Source organism: Heptranchias perlo, chromosome 3 (genome assembly GCF_035084215.1).
Source record: "Heptranchias perlo isolate sHepPer1 chromosome 3, sHepPer1.hap1, whole genome shotgun sequence".
Classification (NCBI taxonomy): Eukaryota; Metazoa; Chordata; class Chondrichthyes; order Hexanchiformes; family Hexanchidae; genus Heptranchias; species Heptranchias perlo.
Genome location: NC_090327.1, coordinates 18,004,305 through 18,023,605, shown reverse-complemented (window position 1 = coordinate 18,023,605; position 19,301 = coordinate 18,004,305). Strand labels below are relative to the sequence as shown.

General features: G+C 41.8%; 1 protein-coding gene across 2 annotated transcripts in view; it reads left to right on the top strand.

Moving 5' to 3' along the window:
• Nucleotides 1-19,301, top strand: part of LOC137310733 (microtubule cross-linking factor 1) — a 186,059-nt gene that overhangs the window by 99,799 nt on the left and 66,959 nt on the right. For both annotated transcript variants that reach the window (XM_067978397.1, XM_067978396.1), the window contains exons 7-9: nucleotides 9,423-9,545; nucleotides 14,154-14,384; nucleotides 17,653-17,829. In XM_067978397.1, the coding sequence (XP_067834498.1) occupies nucleotides 9,423-9,545; nucleotides 14,154-14,384; nucleotides 17,653-17,829 (531 nt within the window). The remainder of the gene's footprint in view (nucleotides 1-9,422; nucleotides 9,546-14,153; nucleotides 14,385-17,652; nucleotides 17,830-19,301) is intronic.

The window sequence follows — 19,301 nt, the reverse complement described above, 5'->3', positions numbered from 1 at the left end:
AATAGCGATCATAACATAATGAGGTTTAAAATAATGATTGAGAAAGACATAAGTAAGACAAAGACCAAAGTAATAGATTGGAAAAAAGCTAATTTTGAGGGGATGAGAATAGAACTAGGGAAGGGATACTGAAAAAAAAATTGGCAGACAAAGAGATAGAACAGCAGTGGGAAATACTTAAAACGGTGATCAATAGAGTTCAGGAGAAATATATTCCTCTAAAAGAACAAGAACAAACTAGCCAATAATGAAACACCATGGATATGAATAAACAGATAAGGGTAAAATTGAAACTAAAGAAAAAGACATAATCTAAGTACATAGACAAAAAAGGACAAGATGACCAAAGGGAATACGAAGAGGCTAGGACGGATGTCATGAAAACAATTAGGAAAGCAAAGAAGAACTACGAGATTAAATTATCAGGGAATATAAAAAGAAATAGTAAAATATTCTACAGACACGTAAATAACAAAAGAAAAATCAGAATAGGGTTAGGGCCACTGAGGGATACACAACATAAACTCACAGGTAATGACAGTGAAATGGCAGAAATATTGAATAGTTATTTTGCTTCATTATTTACCAGGGAGACTAACAAGGTGGGTATGACACTAGAAGAAGAGATCAAAAAAGATATAAAGATCAAAAACAAAATATTGCGGATGCTGAAAATCTGAAATAAAAAATCAGAAAATGCTGGAAATACTCAGCAAGTCAGGCAACATCTGTGGAGAAAGAAACAGAGTTAACGTTTCAGCTCGATGACCTTTCATCAGAACTGGAAGAAGTTGAAGATTTAACCGTTTTTAAGCAAGTACAGAGCTGGGAAAAGCGAGGGGGAAGGGGAGGGGAGGAAAGAACAAATGGGAAGGTCTGTGATAGAGTGGAGGGCAGGAGTGATTAAATGACAAAAGGGATGATGGTGCAAGACAAGGAGGGTGGTAATGGGACAAGTAAAGAAACAAAAGATGGGTCTAGAGGAGCTGTAAATGGCAACATCAGAACCATTACCAGCACCTGCTGTCTGAAAAAATGGGAGCAGTGTTTATGATCTGAAGTTATTGAAATCAATGTTGAGTCCAGACGATTGTAAAGTGACTGATCGAAAGATGAGGTGCTGTTCCTCAAGCTTCTGTTGAGCTTCATTAGAACAGTGTAGGAGGCCGAGGACAGAGATCAGAGTGGGAGTGGGACGGAGAATTAAAATGACAAGCGACCGCAGGTCGGGGTCAGGATCATGGTCACGCTTGCAGATAAGATAAAGATATTTAAGATAGAAAGGTGGGAGATAAATGGTAAACCAATCAAACTCAGATAAATCACCCGGTTCAGATGGGATGCATCCTAGGTTGCTGAGGGAAGTAAGGGTGGAAATTGTGGTGGTACAGGCCATAATCGTCCAAACATCCTTAGATACGGGGGTGATGCCAGAGGACTGGAGAATTGCAAATGTTACACCCTTGTTCAAAAAAGGATGGAAGGATAAACCCAGCAACTACAGGCCAGTCAGTTTAACCTCGGTGGTGGGGAAACTTTTAGAAATGATAATCTGGGGACAAAATTAACAGTCACTTGGACAAGTATGGATTGATTAGGGAAACCCAGCTAGGATTTGTTAAAGGCAAATCGTGTTTAACTAACTTGATAGAGTTTTTTGATGAGGTAACAGAGAGGGTCGATTGGGGCAGTGTGGTTGATGTGGTGTATATGGACTTTCAAAAGGTGTTTGATAAAGTGCTGCATAATAGGCTTGTCATCAAGATTGAAGCCCATGGAATAAAGGGAGCAGTAGCAGCATGGATACAAAATTAGCTAAGTAACAGGAAGCAGAGAGTAGTGGTGAACGGATGTTTTTCGAATTGGAGGGAGGTGTACAGTGGTGTTCCCCAGGGGTCAGTGATGGGACCACTGCTTTTCCTGATATATATTAATGACTTGGACTTGGGTGTACAGGGCACAATTTCCAAATTTGCAGATGACACAAAACTTGGAAGGGTAGTGAACAGTGAGGAGGAGAATGATACACTTCAAGAGGATATCGATAGGCTGGTGGAATGGGCGGACATGTGGCAGATGAAATTTAACACAGAAAAATGCGAAGTGATACATTTCGGTAGGAAGAACGGGGAGAGGCAATATAAACTAGAGGGCACAATTCTACAAGGGGTACAGGAACAGAGAGATCTGGGGGTATATGTGCACAAATCGTTGAAGGTGGTAGGGCAGGTTGAGAAAGCAGTTAAAAAAGCATAAGAAATCCTGGGCTTTACAAATCGAGGCATAGAGTACAAAAGCAAGGAAATCATGATGAACCTTTTTAAAACACTGGTTCGACCACAACTGGAGTATTGTATCCATTTCTGGGAACTGCACTTTAGGAAAGATGTGAAAGCCTTAGAGAGGATGCAGAAAAGATTCACTAGAATGATTCCTGGGATGAGGGACTTTAGTACATGGGTAGACTGGAGAAGCTGGGGTTGTTCTCCTTGGAACAGAGGAGGTTGAGTGGAGATTTGATAGAGGTATTTAAAATCATGAAGGGTCTAGACAGAATAGATAGAGAGAAACTGTTCCCATTAGCGGAAGGGTCAGGAACCAGAGAACAGAGATTTAAGGATTTGACAAAAGAACCAAAGGTGACATGAGGAAAAACTTTTTTAAACAGCGAGTGGTTAGGATCTAGAATGCACTGCCTAAGGGGGTGGTGGAGGCAGATTCAATTGTGGCCTTCAAAAGGGAACTGGATAAGTACTTGAAAGGGCAGAATTTGCAGGGCTATGGGGATAGAGCGGGTGAGTGGGACTAGCTGAATTGCTTTTGCATGGAGCTGGCACGGACTTGATGAGCTGAATGGCCTTCTTCCGTGCTGTAACCTTTCTATGATTCTATGATAAGACCCCTGGTCTGGATGGATTGCATCCATTTCTATTAGAAGAAGTCACGGAAGAGATAGCAAAGGCACTATTACATATATATGAAAATTCATTACAAAAGGGAATAGTGCCAGAGGACTGGTGAACAGCTAATGTGATTCCTATATTTAAAAAGGGAGATAAAACCAGTCCAGGGAACTATAGACCAATTAGCCTAACGTCAGTGGTAGGAAAGATAATGGAATCTTTACTCAAAGATGTAATAGAAAAACAACTAGAAAACGAAAATATAATGGAGTAGTCAGCACGGATTTCAGAAGGGAAAGTCATGCTTGACCAAACTTATTGAATTCGTTGAAGGAGTACCAGAAAGAGTAGACAAGGGTAATGCAGTAGATGTAATACATTTGGATTTTCAAAACGCCTTTGATAAATTACCACACTGGTCAGAGCATGTGGAGTGAGGGGATAGGTAGCAGAATGGAATGCAAACTGGCTACAAAACAGAGAACAGAGAGTAGGGGTTAAGGGTAGCTACTCAGACTGGCAAAAGGTGGGAAGTGGTGTTCCACAGAGATCGGTGCTGGAACCACTGTTGTTCACAATTTACATTAACGATTTGGACTCGGGAATCAGAAGTACAATTTCAAAATTTGCGGATGACTAAATCGGGGGATGTATTTAATACAAAGGAAGAATGCGTTAAAATGCAAGAAAACATTGATAAATTTACAAAATGGGCTTGTAATTGGCAAATGAATTTCAATATAGCGAAGTGTGAGGTGGTGAATTTTGATAGGAAGAATAAGGAGGCCACATATTGCTTGGATAATAAGAATCTAAATGGGGTAGAGGAGCAAAGAGATCTAGGGGGTACAGATACACAAATCACTAAAAGTAGCGACGCAGATTAATAAGGCCATAAAAAAGACAAACCAAGCACTGGGGCTCATTCCTATAGAGGTAGAATTGAAAAACAGAGAAGTTGTGTTAAACTTGTATAGAACCTTGGTTGGACCACACTTGGAGTATTGTGCACAGTTCTGGTCTCCATATTATAAAAAGGATGTAGAGGCGTTGGTGAAGGTGCAAAAAAGATTCACAAGGATGATACCAGAACTGAGAGGACATACTTATCTGGCAAAACTAAACAGGCTGGCGCTCTTTTCTCTTTAAAAAAAGAGAAGGCGGAGGGGTGACTTGATAGAGGTCTTTAAGATAATGAAAGGGTTTCATAGGGTGGACGTAGATTAAATGTTTCCACTTGTGGGGGAGTCCAACATTAGAGGTCATCAATATAAGATAGTCACTAATAAATCCACGAGGGAATTCAGGAGGAAATTCTTTACCCAAAGAGTGGTAAGAATGTGGAACGCACTACCACAAGGAGTAGTTGAGGCAAATAACATAGATGCATTTAAGGGGAAGCTAGATAAGCACACGAGGGAGAAAGGAATAGAAGTGTATGCTGATAGGGTTAGATGAAATAGGGAGGGAGGAGGCTTGTGTGAAGCATAAATGCCGGCACAGACCATTTGGGTTGAATGGCCTCTTTCTGTGCTGTAGACTCGATGTAACTTGATGTAAGACACATGGCATATGCAATTTTACCGCAGAGAAGTGTGAAGCGATGCAGTTTGGTAGGAAGATTGAGAAGAGGCAATATAAACTAAATGGAACAATTTTAAAGGGGGTGCAGAAACAGAGAGATCTGGGGATGTACGTACACAAATCTTTGAAGGTAGCAGGACAAGTTGAGGAGGCTGTTAAAAAAACATATGGTATCCTTGGCTTTATAAACAGAGGCATAGTATCAAAGTATCATAATAGGATACGGCGCAAAAGGAGGCCATTCAGTCCATCATACCTGTGCCGGCTCTTTGGTAAAGCGATCCAATGAGTCCCACTTTCCTGCTCTTTCCCCATAGCCCTTTAATTTTTTTTCCCTTCAAGTATTTATCCAATTCCCTTTTGAAAGTTATTATCGAAACTGCTTCCTCCACCCTTTCAGGCAGTGCATTCCAGACCAGTACAACTTGCTGCGTAAAGAAATGCTTCCTAATGTCGCCTCTGGCTCTTTTGCTGATCACCTTAAATCTGTGTCCTCTGGTGACCAACACCTCTGCTATTGGAAACAGTTTTTCCTTATTTACTCTGTCAAAACCCTTCATGATTTTGAACACCTCTATCAAATCTCCCCTTAACCTTCGCTGCTCTAAGGAGAACAACCCCAGCTTCTCCAGTCTTTCCACATAACTGAAGTCCCTCATCCCTAGTACCATTCTAGTAAATCTCTCCTGCACCCTGTCTAAGGACTTGACATCCTTCTTAAAGTGTGGTGCCCAGAATTGAAAACAAAACTCCAAATGAGGCCTAACCAATGTTTTATAAAGTTTTATAATAATTTCCCTGCTCCATGCCTCTGTTAATAAATTGTAAACAATTTTACAACACCAAGTTATAGTCCAGCAATTTTATTTTAAATTCACAAGCTTTCGCAGGCTTCCTCCTTCCTCAGGTAAATGTTCAGGAGCTCCTCGAAGCCTAGTCCATCACCGGCATCTCCACATCTGTTAATAAAGCCCAGGATCCCACATGCTTTTTTAATAGCCTTCTCAACTTGTCCTGACATCTTCAAAAATTTGTGTACATACACCCCCAAGTCTCTCTGTTCCTGCACCCCTTTTTCAAATTGAACCATTTAGTTTGTATTGCCTCTCCTCATTCTTCCTGTCAAAATATATCACTTCACACTTCTCGGCATTAAATTTCATCTACCATGTGTCTGCCCATTTCACCAGTCTGTCCAACTCCTCCTGAAGCCTGTTACTATCCTCCACATTGTTTACCACATTTCCGTGTTTCGTGTCATCTACAGACTTTGAAATCAGGCCCTGTATACCCAAGTCCAGGTCATTAATATAAATCAAAAAGAGCTGATCCCTGCGGAACACCACTTCTCTCCAGTCTGAAAAACAACTGTTTACAATTACTCTCTGCTTCCTGTCCCCTAGCCAATTTTGTATCCACACTACCACTGTCCCTTTAATCCCACGGGCTTCAATTTTGCTAATAAGTCTATTATGTGGTACTTTATCAAATGCCTTTTGAAAGTCCATATACACAACATCAACTGCACTAACCTCATCAAGCCTCTCCATTACTTCGTTAAAGAACTCAATCAAGTTAGTCAAACACCATTTTCCTTTCACAAATCCGTGCTGACTTTCATTAATCAGCCCATACTTTTCCAAGTGCCAATTACTTTTGTTGCGGATTATCATTGTATCATACTAGGTACAGCACAGGAGGAGGCCATTCGGCCATCATGCTTGTGCTGGCTCTTTGGTAGGGCTATCCAATTTATCAAACACCCCTGCTCTTTCCCCATAGCCCTGTGAATTTTTTCCCTTCAAGTATTTATCCAATTCCCTTTTGAAAGTTACTATTGAATCTGCTTCCACCACCCTTTCAGGCAGTGCATTCCAGATCATTACAACTCGCTGCGTTTAAAAAAAAAACACACTCAGACCATTCCCACTCCTGGGCTCAACACACACAGCCCCATTCCACGGGGCCATTCTAAACATTATTGTCTCTAAAAGTTTCCCTACCACCGACGCTAGGCTAACTGGCCTGTAATTGTCAGGTTTATCCCTCTCCCTTTTTTGAATAGGGGTGTAACATTTGCAGAACTCTAGCCCTAAGGCACCATCCCCATATCTAAGGAGGATTGGAAGAGTGTGGCCAGAGCCTCCGCAGTTTCCACCCTTACGTCCCTCAGTAACCTAGGATGAATCCCATGAGGAACGGGTGTCTTTACTTTGAGTACTGCCAATCGTTTAAGTACCTCCTCTTTATCTATTTTTATCCTATCCAATATCACTACTACCTCCTCATTTACTGCTACATTTGCAACATCCTCTTCTCTAGTGAAGACCAATGTGAAGTATTCATTTAGTACCTCAGCCATGCCCTCTGCCTCCACAAAAAGATCTTTTTTCTCCCTAACCGGCCCCACCCTTCCTTTGACTACCCTTTTATTATTTATATGTTTATAAAAGACTTTTGGGTTCCCTTTTATGTTAGCTGCTAATCTATTCTCATACTCTCTCTTTGCCCCTCTAATTCCCTTTTTTTCGATCTCCTCTGTACTTTCTGTATTTAGCTTGGTTCTCCACTGTATTATGAATCTTGCATTTGTCATAAGCCTCCTTTTTCTGCTTCATTTTAATCTCTATATCTTTAGTCATTCAGGGAGCTCTAGCTTTGGATGCCCTTCCTTTCCCCTATGTGGGAATGTTCGGGTGCACCCAAACCATTTCCTCCTTGAAGGCCTCTCATTGCTCAATTACTTTTTGCCTACCAATTTTTGATTCCAATCCACCAGGGTAAGATCCCTTTTTAACTCATTGAAATTAGCCCTCCTCCAGTTAATATTTTTATGCTTGTCATTTTCTACAACTATTCTAAACCTAATGATATTATGATCACTCTTCCCCAAATGCTCCCCCACTGAAACATGCTCCACCTGCCCCACTTCATTCCCCAGAACTAGATCCAGCACTGCTTCCTTCCTCGTTGGGCTGGAAACACACTGATCAAGAAAGTTCTCTTGTACATATTTCAGAAAATCTTCCCTTTCTTTTCCCTTTACACTGTTACTATCCCAGTCTATATTGGGATAATTGAAGTCCCCCGTTATCACTACTCTATAGTTCTTGCATCTTTCTGTAATTTGCCTGCAAATTTGCTTCCCTATCTCCTTCCCACTATTTGGTGGCCTATAGTATACACTCAGTAGTGCAATAGCTCCTCTATTGTTCCTTAATTCTAACCAAATAGATTCTGCCTTTGACCCCTCAACTACATCATCCCTTTCCAGTGCTATAATAGTGTCTTCGACCAATACTGCCACCCCCCCCCCCTTTTCTTTCCTTCCCTATCTTTCCTGAATACCTTGTAGCGAGGAATATTATGTACCCAATCCTCCCCTTCTTTGAGCCAGGACTCTGTTATTGCCACTATATCATAGTCCTATGTGGTGACTTGAGCCTGCGGCTCACCAACCTTATTTACCACGCCACGTGCATTTACACACATGCACTCCAAACTCATCGTAGACTGCCTCCCATTTGCCGCCTGTTTGATCCATCCTATTTCTGAAGTATTCTTTACTCTAGTGCTAGTTTTCTCTTCCATTCCTTTGTGCACCTTGTTTCTCCTCTCTAATGTTTCATCCTGGTGCCCATCCCCTGCCAAATTAGTTTAAACCCTCCCCCCACAGCACCCGTTTACCTCCCCGCGAGGACACTGGTCCCAGCTCTGTTGAGGTGCAACCCGTCCATCTTGAACAGATCACCTTCTGCCCCAGAACTGGTCCCAATGTTCAGGATAGGCATAGAGTATAAAAGCAAGGAAGTTATGCTAAACCTTCATAAATCAGTGGTTAGGCCCCAGCTGTTGTATTATATCCAATTCTGGGCACCACACTTTAGGAAGGATGCCAAGGCTTTAGAGAGGGTGCAGGAGAGATTTACTAGAATAGTACCAGGGATGTGAGACTTCAGTTATGTGGAGAGACTGGAGAATCTGGGGTTGTTCTTCTTAGAGCAGAGAAGGTTAAGGGGAGATTTAATAGAGGTGTTCAAAATCATGAACGGTTTTGATAGAGTAAATAAGGAGAAACTGTTTCCAGTGGCACATGAGTTGGTAACCAGAGTTCACAGATTTAAGGTAATTGGCAAAAGAACCAGAGGCGACATTAGGAGCGAGTTGTTATGATCTGGAATGCACTGCCTGAAAGGGTGGTGGAAGCAGGTTCATTAATAACTTTCAAAAGGGAATTGGATAAATACTGGAAGGCGAAAATTAGCAGAGCTATGGGGAAAGAGCAAGGGAATGGGGCTAATTGGATAGCTCTTTCAAAGAGCCGGCACAGGCATGATGGGCCAAATGGCCCCCTTCATTCTATGTATCATTCCATCATTCTATGAGTAATAATAGCTAAAAGCACCAGGATCCAATATTCAGAGATAGCAGGCAATAACATTTAATAAAAGCCCACATTTTGAGAATGAGCTAGACTGGCACAGCTCAATACCGATAGCACTGTCTGCCTCTAAATATTTTACCATATTTAATACTGAAACAGAGGACTGGAATCTGATTAAAATGCTTGGGGTGAAAGTTCTTCTGTTAGTAATTTTACCAGAAAAGTTGGTGTGAAATGGAAAATCCTATTTTGTCATCACTCTGACTTTCCCAGTAAAATTACCGACAGGAGGGAGTTCATTGCAGCTCAAACTTTAGTTGTTGCACTATTGCAGCACATGATCTGCTGAAGTTTTCATCTGGACTAACAATGTGGGCAGTCTTTAATTTAGATTTCACAATCATGCGCTGTGGGTATTAGCCACGGATCAAGAGTAAAGGCATCATTATCATTTTTGTAGTAACTGATAAATGCTTAAGCAAGAGTTTGGATACGACGATATTCATTTATATGGCTTTAACTGAATATGTTCCTTTGTCTCAAATAAACAGCTCAGGGAATCCCATGTTTCACCAGAGCAGAATCTATCTGTTCAAGAGCTACAGGTTCGTCTGGAACAGGAAAGACAGCTTCGGGAGGATGAAAACGAAAAATTCACCAGCAAGATTATTCAGGTGGGTACAGAAAATTTCTGAGGTAAATTATACAAATAGATTAATGCAAGGTCCTCAAGCAAACTTATACTTAAAAAAAAAGTGCTATCCCCACTGACTGGAGTGCTGCAGAACCATATGATCTCAAGTTTGATCCCTGGTCTCTGCTGAGTTGGCTATTCTCATTCAGGTCAGCTTTTGGATGGTTATAATTGGTCTTAGAGCCCTTAGGCTAGGGAGGAGTTCTTGCACTTGATCATTATCCAGTGACCTCTGCTGGAAAGTGCACAAGTGTAGACATTGGGTGAGGGTGGTTGAATAGTCTACTGACACTCACTGTCTAGGTTCACACATGAAGAAAGGCAACTTGGCTGAGGAACCAGAGGGCAGCCAGCGCCTATGGAACCATAAACCAGCAAGGGCCAGTTTCTTTTGAAATGGGTGGGATAAAAATCAGGATGGGTAAGAGGAGATCATTTTTGTTACGTTGGAGCACAAGAACAGTATGCAATGGCACTGATGTCCAAGACACAGCCCCGGGGCCAAATGTGGCCCACGAGCTTCTTTACTCCAGCTCCTAAACTTCTTTAATCCAACCTGTGAGCTTTTTTCAAGCCTGTGGTCTTCTTTAATCCAGTCTGTGAGCTTCTTTGTTCCAGCTCGTGAATCTCCTGCCTTCCTTTTTTCTCTGCACTTGTGTGGAATGCCGACTTCAGCACTTAAACACGGGTATTTTTGTGACTGGAAGGCTATTTCCAGTGGGGTTCCACAGGGCTCAGTACGAGGTCCTTTGCTTTTTGTGGTATGTATTAATAATTTAGACTTATATGTAGGGGACATGATTAAGAAGTTTGCAGATGATACAAAAATTGGTGTGCTTGATAGTGAGGAGGAAAGCTGTAGACTGCAGGAAGATATCAATGGACTTCTCCGGTGGGCAGAAAAGTGGCAAATGGAATTCAATCCAGAGAAGTGTGAGGTAATGCGTTTGGGAAGGTCAAACAAGGCAAGGGAATACACAGTAAATGGGAGGATACTGAGAGGTGTAGAGGAACAGAGGGACCTTGGAGTGCATGTTCACAGATCCCTGAAGGTAGCAGGACAGGTAGATAAGGTGGTTAAGAAGGCATATGGAATACTTTCCTTTATTAGCTGAGGCATAGAATATAAGAGCAGGGATGTTATGCTAGAACTATATAAAACACTAGTTAGGCCACAGCTTGAGTACTGCGTACAGTTCTGGTCACCACATTACAGGAAAGATGTGATTGCACTAGAGAGGGTACAGAGGAGATTTAAGAGGATGTTGCCAGGACTGGAGAATTTTAGCTATAAGGAAAGATTGGATAGGCTGGGGTTGTTTTCTTTGGAACAGAGGAGACTGAGGGGTGATTTAATTGAGGTGTATAAAATTATGAGGGGCCAGGAAGGACGTATTTCCCTTAGAGAGGTCAATAACCAGGGGGCATTGATTTAAAGTAATTTATAGAAGGATTAGAGGGGAGCTGAGGAAAAATGTTTCCACCCTGAGAGTGGTGGGGGTCTGGAACTCACTGCTTGAAAGGGTGGTAGAGGCAGAAACCCTCATCGCATTTAAAAAGTACTTCAATATGCACCAGAAGTGCCGTTACCTACAAGGCTACAGACTAAGTGCTGGAAAGTGGGATTAGGCTGCGTAGCTCTTTTTTGACTGGTATGGACACGATGGGCTGAATGGCCTCCTTCTGCGCCTTAAATTTTCTATGCCTCTATGTTTCAAGCTGCTTAAAGTTCCCAAGCCTAAGAAGCTGGAAGGTTGCTCCATGATTAGAGTGTTTTGACCAATGAAGGAGCAGCCTTTACCAGTCCTCCAGGCCTAGCAACTTAAAAGAGGGGAAGGAATTCTATCTCACTCCCTGTGCTTCCCTGTGAGGAAAGGCCTGGCCTATGTTTTGCACCTCTCAACAATGTTAGTGAGATTGAGAGCTCATCATGTGGGAAATGAGATACAGTTGCATATCCTATTTGGGATACAGTATATGAGTAATTTGAGCCATGTCCTGTGGTAAGTGTAGCATGCTTGGGAGGAGCAGGTGACTTTGGACCTATAGTTCCCAAAGCTCTCCACCACTGGGGTTTTTCTCAGGTCATGTCTGGGTCTGTTGTAGACTAACTGATAGAGATTTATTGCTATGATTAATCAACACCTCCATTATCGTTGTATCATGCGACTACCAGGATGGTAAAAGACGTACTAGGTGGACCTTTTCGCCTTTCAATTCCCATGTTCCTAAAAGAAGGGGGTGGGTAGGAAGATGAAGAATGAAGAAAACGAAAGAACCAGTCTTTGGAGGTGAGGATAAGGCAAAGAAGGGGGGAGGATGAGTGAGGGAAAAGGGAGGAGAGTGAGGGGTGAAATAGGGTGGACCATTAAGGGAAAAAATGAGCATGATAGGTAATGAGGTTGAGGAAAGGAGAATGGACCTATGATTCCCAAAGCTTTCTACTACTGGGAGTTTTCCTCAACCCATATCTGAGTCTATTGTAGACTAATTGATAGAGATTTATTGCCATGATTAGTCAACAACTCCATTATTGTTGTATCATGCAACTACCAGGATGGTAGAAGATGAACTCGATGGACCTTGGTCGTCTTCTGTCTAGCAATTCCTGTGTTCCTAATGAGGAGTCTCGCATGGTCTCTCTTTTTTGTGCATGAGGGCCTTGCTTTTTGTGTATGGGGAGTCACTTTTATAATGTATGGAGCTTGTATCTGGCTCCCATTTCAAATGGTTGGACATCCTGACTCTATGACCGTGATGCAAGATAAGTTTAATTCCCCTGTTCTCAATAGCCAGTCTTGGCATTGGCACTGTGGGGAGGTCCCATGCAGAGATCCTGGTGTGGAAGGGTATGCCTCCTGGCAGTCAGCTCTCAGTGGTACATATGCAGCAGGTTACTTGCCTTTGTTCATAGGTAGTTCATGGGCCTGACAAAAGCATATTGTTCTTGAAAATTGAGGCAGATCTTTGCTTTCCTGATGAAGCAATATAGTCAGTATTCAAAGCAGAGAGCTCTGCTCCACTTTCCATACATGTACAAAATTCAGCAGGTCTTCTTCAAAGTGTTCTGAAGTATGTACTGTTGTGCTCCAAAGTGTTGTGAAGTATGTACAATTGTAGAATTGCAATTCTACAATTGTATTTGATTTTTTTCTCATGACCATGGTGCAGCAATTGCTTGTCTTTCATGAAGTGTATTCGAGGAAGGATAATATCATCATAGCCAGAGCTTGTGCTTTTTGTAGGCTTACTGTAAACTTTTCCAGAGAATTTCTGCACCTAAACAAAACGGATAAATGTCATGTTGCTCCGAGCCAAAATTCCGTGCAGAGTTTTACAGCCACAATGATGTCATCCTTCCCACAGCACACTGCATAAAGGAGAAGCAATAGTGTTCCTTCAGTGGTGAGAAAATGAAAAGGGTACGAAGTGAACTTCTTCACAAAGCAACACTGAGGTTCAGAAACATTGGCAGAGGAATGTGCTCATGTGGAAAATATCGAGGCAGATAAATCATGAGACTTTTAAAATTGGATTGAAAAAAATCAGCTCCCTTGACAAAATGAAATAACTATTTTGTATTAAAAAAATTTGTTTAATTTCTAGAAAATAATATAATTAACTTAATAGCTAGCTTTCCAACACCGATCTTTGAAGGCTTGCCAGCTGAGGTCATTGGACCAAGGATGACTACAGGCATTTTATTATTCAGTTGCATTGGTGATTGAAAACACACTGTTACATACTTGCATGCAAAGAAGCACAGTGTGGTTTATAATTATATGCAGTACTTTATACACGATCTGATTAATAGTGGGTGATGCAATAGGTTAGAATAAAGTCGGGAAGCCGGGCCTGAATCATGCCCAGATTGATGAGGAGCTTCCAGTGTCTGAGGGAAACCGGGCAATGCAGTGGGTTGGTTTACTGCCCTTCCACATCTTGAGATGGATTCAATTCCAAATCAAACTGGTGAGAAGAAAGTCTTCTCTTCCTGCTGTCTGCGTGAAATGAATTTTGGCAGTGTTAACCCAGCTCTAATTGGGAATAAATCCGCGACAAACAGTCTATAGCTCAGCACCAGTTGGCACAGAACTGACACACTTAATCTGAGAGATCCAAATGTTGCTGTGGCAGAAGGAGGTGTCCTCAGATGGGTACAGTGTTGAGGCAGTGCAGAGCTATTTCTGACCTGTGCTGCATGTGGCCTGGAAGTGCTTGACGGTGTTATTAAATGTAAAAAGTTTTTTAAATTGCTCTGTTTTCAATCGTTGATGAGACAAAATACATTTCTCCCAGCCCCAAAAGATTGTCTATACGTCATCTATGTACTATCTCAGTACTCAAAGACCTTTAAATTTGCATTTAGTTTGAAAAGAATCTCTTTATGAAGCTACATTTGAGTGTGCTTATTTGTGTGTTGGCGGGGGGGGGGGGGGGGGGAGTGTAGGATAGGGTCCAAACTCTCCTTTCTGTACCCTTATGTAAATCCTGGGAAGATTTATTATATTGGATCTTAGGCTTTATGTGCTGGTAAATCTATGGTGCTGATAATAATTTTTTTTTGCCACTAATTGTTGTGCCACAGATTGAAGAGGAAAACCAAAAGAACCTGCTGAGGAAAGACTTTGAAGTGCAGAGCCTGAACTTGCAGAACAGACTGGAACAGAAGTCATGGAGTCACGAGAGGACCCTGCTGCTGCAGGAAATGAGAATGTTCAAACAGAACACTTTCCTGTTCTATGTCAAACTCAAATGGCTGCTTAAACACTGGAGGCAAGGCAAGAAAATAGAGTATGGTGGGGAGGACATATTGGAGGTAGGCCGAACTCTGCATCAACAACTCTGTACACAGCTTTTTTCAGTCTTGAGTGTTCACAGTTTATTGCATTGGAAGTGAGATTTGGTAAATAGTCAAAACTATTTGGGCACTTTTTTTTTAATCCATCACTATATTCTTAAATTTTGGGCCAAATATACATAGCACAGTGTTTCTGCTACATTAAGCATGTGTAGTCCGTATTTGCTTCCAGTGACAATGCTTAAATTAAACAATAATATCCTGGTATGAATATTGTACTAGTTGAAGGATAAGGTTACAGGCGTAGCCCTTCAGTTGAAGCCTGCCCTTGTTCCTCATGCTATAGAATATTACACAAATTTATAACCATCATTCAATCTCTCCAGGCTAACCACCTCTCTCAAGAGAGGGTAGACAAAGCCTTGGTTTAGCGTAACCCAAAAACTGGCACCTCTGACAGTGCAGTACTCCCTCAGTACTGTATTGATGTGTCAGCCTAGATTATGTGCTCAAGTCTCTGGCTTAGAGGCTAGATTGCTACCAACTGAGCCAAACTAAGGCTTGCAACTTAGAGACAGAGATAGAGCTATTACAACATCTACAGCAGGAATATAGTCTTGTATTAAAACTATAGGCTCTGCCAGTGTTGACAACTCTTGCTTCCCTCTGATTTCTTTAAATTTTATCTTTAAAAACAGCAGTTTCACCCCAGGCTACGAACAGTGTAGTATAAAAAGTAGAGGTCATGTTGAGTTATTCTCAGTCAAATCAAACAGAAAGTGTGAGAGCCAGTCAGATTTCCTCACAGGTGTGAAGGAATTAATTGCAGAGCTTTGAGTTACTTGAATCTTGAGTGCTGTGGAGTAGATCTGGTTATCATGAACATATGCTGCCACCATGTTAAATAGTTTAACAATGGTTTATTTAAAGGAGCTGTGTCATCAGCAGTTTCCTGTGCATAACATCCTTGCTGTTCATATGTAGCAACATGATTAATGTGGATATGTTCCAATGAAAATTCTGCTGCTGGATCATTTGAAATCAGTTTTTTTTTGTCAAACTACAGTGACCTTGATAAAGGGGCTTGGTAGATCTGTCAGTGTCCAAGAAGAGGGGAGGCTGTTAACATTTGGAACGGAGATCCTTCGTCAGAGTACAGCGTTGGCAGTGGTCTGGGCCCTAGGTGTGGACCTGTTCTTTTTCTTTTCTCGCAATTGGTGGACCCATGTTTCACCTTTTTCTCTTTCTTTTATTGTTTCTTTATTTCTCATGCTTTTGCTGCACCTCTCCTGTGTCTTTAAAGCCAACTTCCCCCCCCTCCCCCTTTACTATTTCCACATTTTTTAGTCCTTTCTATAAGTCGTCATTATCTCACTGATGACCTTTTATATCACCTGTTTTCTACTTAGCAGAATACAGGTCATTTATCACATGAACTCCCTCTCTGTGATTGGTGCATCTGTTGGTTCTCTTGTCTTTTCCCTCTCCTCCCCCGCCCCCCCCCTGCCATTCCTCTCCATTTTTTCAACCGTACTAAAATACCTGTTTATCTCTTAGCTGAATGAAGGTTACGCCCAGAATGTTATAACCTGTCTTTTCTCATAATAGATGCTGACTGACCTGCTGTGTATTTTCAGCATTTTGTGTCTTTATTTCAGATATCCAGCTTTTGTGGTTTTTATTTTGATGAAACTGCTGATATATAAGCAGGAAGGAACCTTGTGAGCTTAACTACTTTTACTGACAAAAACCAAGGCTACAATGCAGGACATCACCGAGCTTGAAAAGAGTACAAGAAATGACAAGATAAATTAGCAAAGAGTGGTTAGGTGATGACCAACATGGGTTTTAAAAACCTGCAGATTGTTGAGGGTTGGAAATACCGAGGGAAGGAAAGTGTTCCAGTTTCGAGGGTTGGGGAAAAAAAATGAGCTGGGGTAGGAGACAATCGGGGTGAAAGTGGACATGGACGGGGACGTAAAACAGGCGGAATCGTTTCTGCCGCCCGTTTAACGACACGCCTGATATTCAGGCTCTATTGAAGTCACTGCAACTGAATGTTGAGCAGGGCGTATAACGGGCGACCGACTGTTTTCCATCCCTGCCCACGTACTGGGTTCTAGTGAGTAACTTCTCGAGAACATGCTGGCGGTGGAGAACCTTATCTGCTGGCAGCACATATTGAACAATCGCGGGCACGCTGTCTAGGCTTTTCTGGTCATTCAAACTTTCCCAGTTTGTCCCTCTTCCCCGCACCCTCACTGTGTTAAAATCCAGGTTGCAGTTTCGCAAATATACGCTGGTGCCAGGGAACCTCGCCCACTGTCAGCGGGTGCACTGCCCACCATTTTCCCATACGTACTGCTGGTGGGCAAAGGTTCCCAGCTACCAGCATGTACTCGGGTGAATTACGCCCTTGATTTCAACACATTGAGGTTGCAGTGAGGAGGAAGAGCATGTTGGATGATGTGTAGGGAGGTTAGGAAGGAGCCAAGAGAAAATCACAAGTGTAAATGCTTCCCAATGAGGAAGGAGCATAATGCAGTTTATTTCTGACAGATGATGGATTAAAATACAGATGTTATAATAACTTGTTTTTATGGTCCACAACATTTACACTTGTCCTTAGAGCTACATAAGTGAATGAAATAGGGAGCTAGTGACAATCAGTAGAGAGCAATCGTCCAGTGATAAGATTCACTGTTACCACTGGACAGGAGTTATGGTACATTATGAGGCTGCAAAAGCTGGCTGAGATCACCAGGTTCAGAACTGTAAAGCTAAATTTAGGACCAATGTCAGGAAGTATTACTGCACACAGAAGGTGAGCACCAACTGTAACAGGTGGTTAAGGCCAGAACACTGTAGCTAATTTAACAAGTTGCTAAATGCTAAACTGGGAAGACTGCAAGGTTGGTATTCTGGAGGCATGAGAGCAAATGGGCCGAAGGACCATTTTCAACTGAACTGATCCTGTGAAAGTATTCGCCAGTTTTTGCGTAACCATTTTACAGCACCATTTGTTTTGAGGCTCTAGAACCAGGCACCTGATTAACTCCCAGAAAGTACCAGACCACAGAAACCATAAGGATTGAGCAGAAGGAAGATGTTATCTTATAGTGAGAGCACCACAAATGATCGAAGATTTTTTACATTAAAAAAAATTAAAGCTGCATCACTGAGGGGAAATTTGAGAGGAATTAATCTTTATTCCAGCTGTGCCGACTGTAAGCTTCCATGGTTAAAATTTGAACAGCTTGTTTATCACGCAATAATGTGTTTTCAGTTTGAACAGATTGAAAACCTGCCTGAATTTAACCTGCTTCTTGAACAGAAAGAGCTAGACCCTGACCAAGAGGACAGTGGGTGTGTGCTGACTGAATACTCCCAGCTTTCCTCTGCAGAAAGCATTGAACATGGACCGCAGCTACAAACACAAGAGTTACTTCAATACCAGAAGCAGGTGTGTCTCACCATATCGTCGTGGGGTCATTCCTGCAGTATTTCATCCTTTAGCGCACTCAAGCCTCCGCACACTATCCCCCTCCGATTCTCTGCCAATTAAGTTAGTTAGAATTTTTACATTGGTCTTCAAAAAGAAACAGTTGATGATGCTGCATGACTTTTGTTATCAGATCAGCGGATGGATGTTAAATGAATAAAACTGTACCAGTCCCTTTCTGTCAGGTGAGAAGTATAGCTGCTTCCATAAAATTAAATTGCTTAGCTTGAACTTTGTTGTTAGTATAATCTAACTAGCATTTCCATGATCTCCCCTGGGACCTGACCCTCTTATCTAAGAGCGCTAACAGTCTTCAGCAATTTGTCTTAACATATTCTTTTTGTTCGTCCAAACCATCTGAGTCATTTTTCAGTGATTAGGCCCCCAATTGTTTTGCTCAGTCTAAATTTCTTTCATATTGTGCTGTTTCCAAAGTCACCCAATTATTGAACTCCAAAAGTAATTCATTGCCTGAAGCATTTTGAGATGTGTCGACAAATTGGTAAGGCCTTCAATAAATGCAATTATTTATTTTTCTTTGGATCCTAGGAATACGTAGAATGCTTCTCAAGTAAGCCATTTCTGCCACGAACCGTCTTTGTTCAAGTTCTACCTTTTCACAACCATACTATAGAATAGATAGAACCAAAACCTCGTATCACTTGCATTTGGTTTGCAAAGAGATGCCCTCTTTCCATATCATCTTCAACTTGCAGCAAGTACCATGTGCCAGTGTGGTTCTTCTCTGCCAATGCTGCTTTTTGTTACAAGACTGTTACAAGACAGTCCAGGATGGATCAGTCTCTAATTTTCCTCTCTCCCTGTGAGGAAAGGCCTGGCCTACACTTTGCACCTTTCAACAGCATACTTGAGATTGAGAGTTGCATACCCTATTTTGGATACAGTATACAAGTAATTTCAGACATGACATGAGATAAGTGTAACATGCTTGGGAGAAGCAGGTGACTTTGGACCTATGATTCCCAAAACTCTCCACCACTGGGGTTTTCCTTGGGCCATTTCTGGGTCTGTTATAAACTAATTGATAGAGATTGATTGCTATGATTCATCAACAACTCTATTATCATTGTATCATGCAACTACCAGGATGGCAGAAGACGAACTAAATGGACCTTTTTTTTGTCTTGCAATTCCTATGTTCCCATCGCTTTGTGATGTAGCACTTTGGTCATCCAGTGTCTACCGCTAAAGCATTTCCCTAGCAAACATTGATGAACATGTCAAGTGGTGGCAAACCTAGGGCAGGAACTAGTGGCTAGTCACCTGGTCAGGGGGGAACAGATGGCACTGCATGTTGATGTTCCGTCACGAGAAAATTGAATAGATTCATAGAAAAAGAGGACATGCATTTGTCAGCAATCGCATCTTGTCATTTAGTTTTGTTGTGGATTTATCATCAGAGAGAGCCTAAC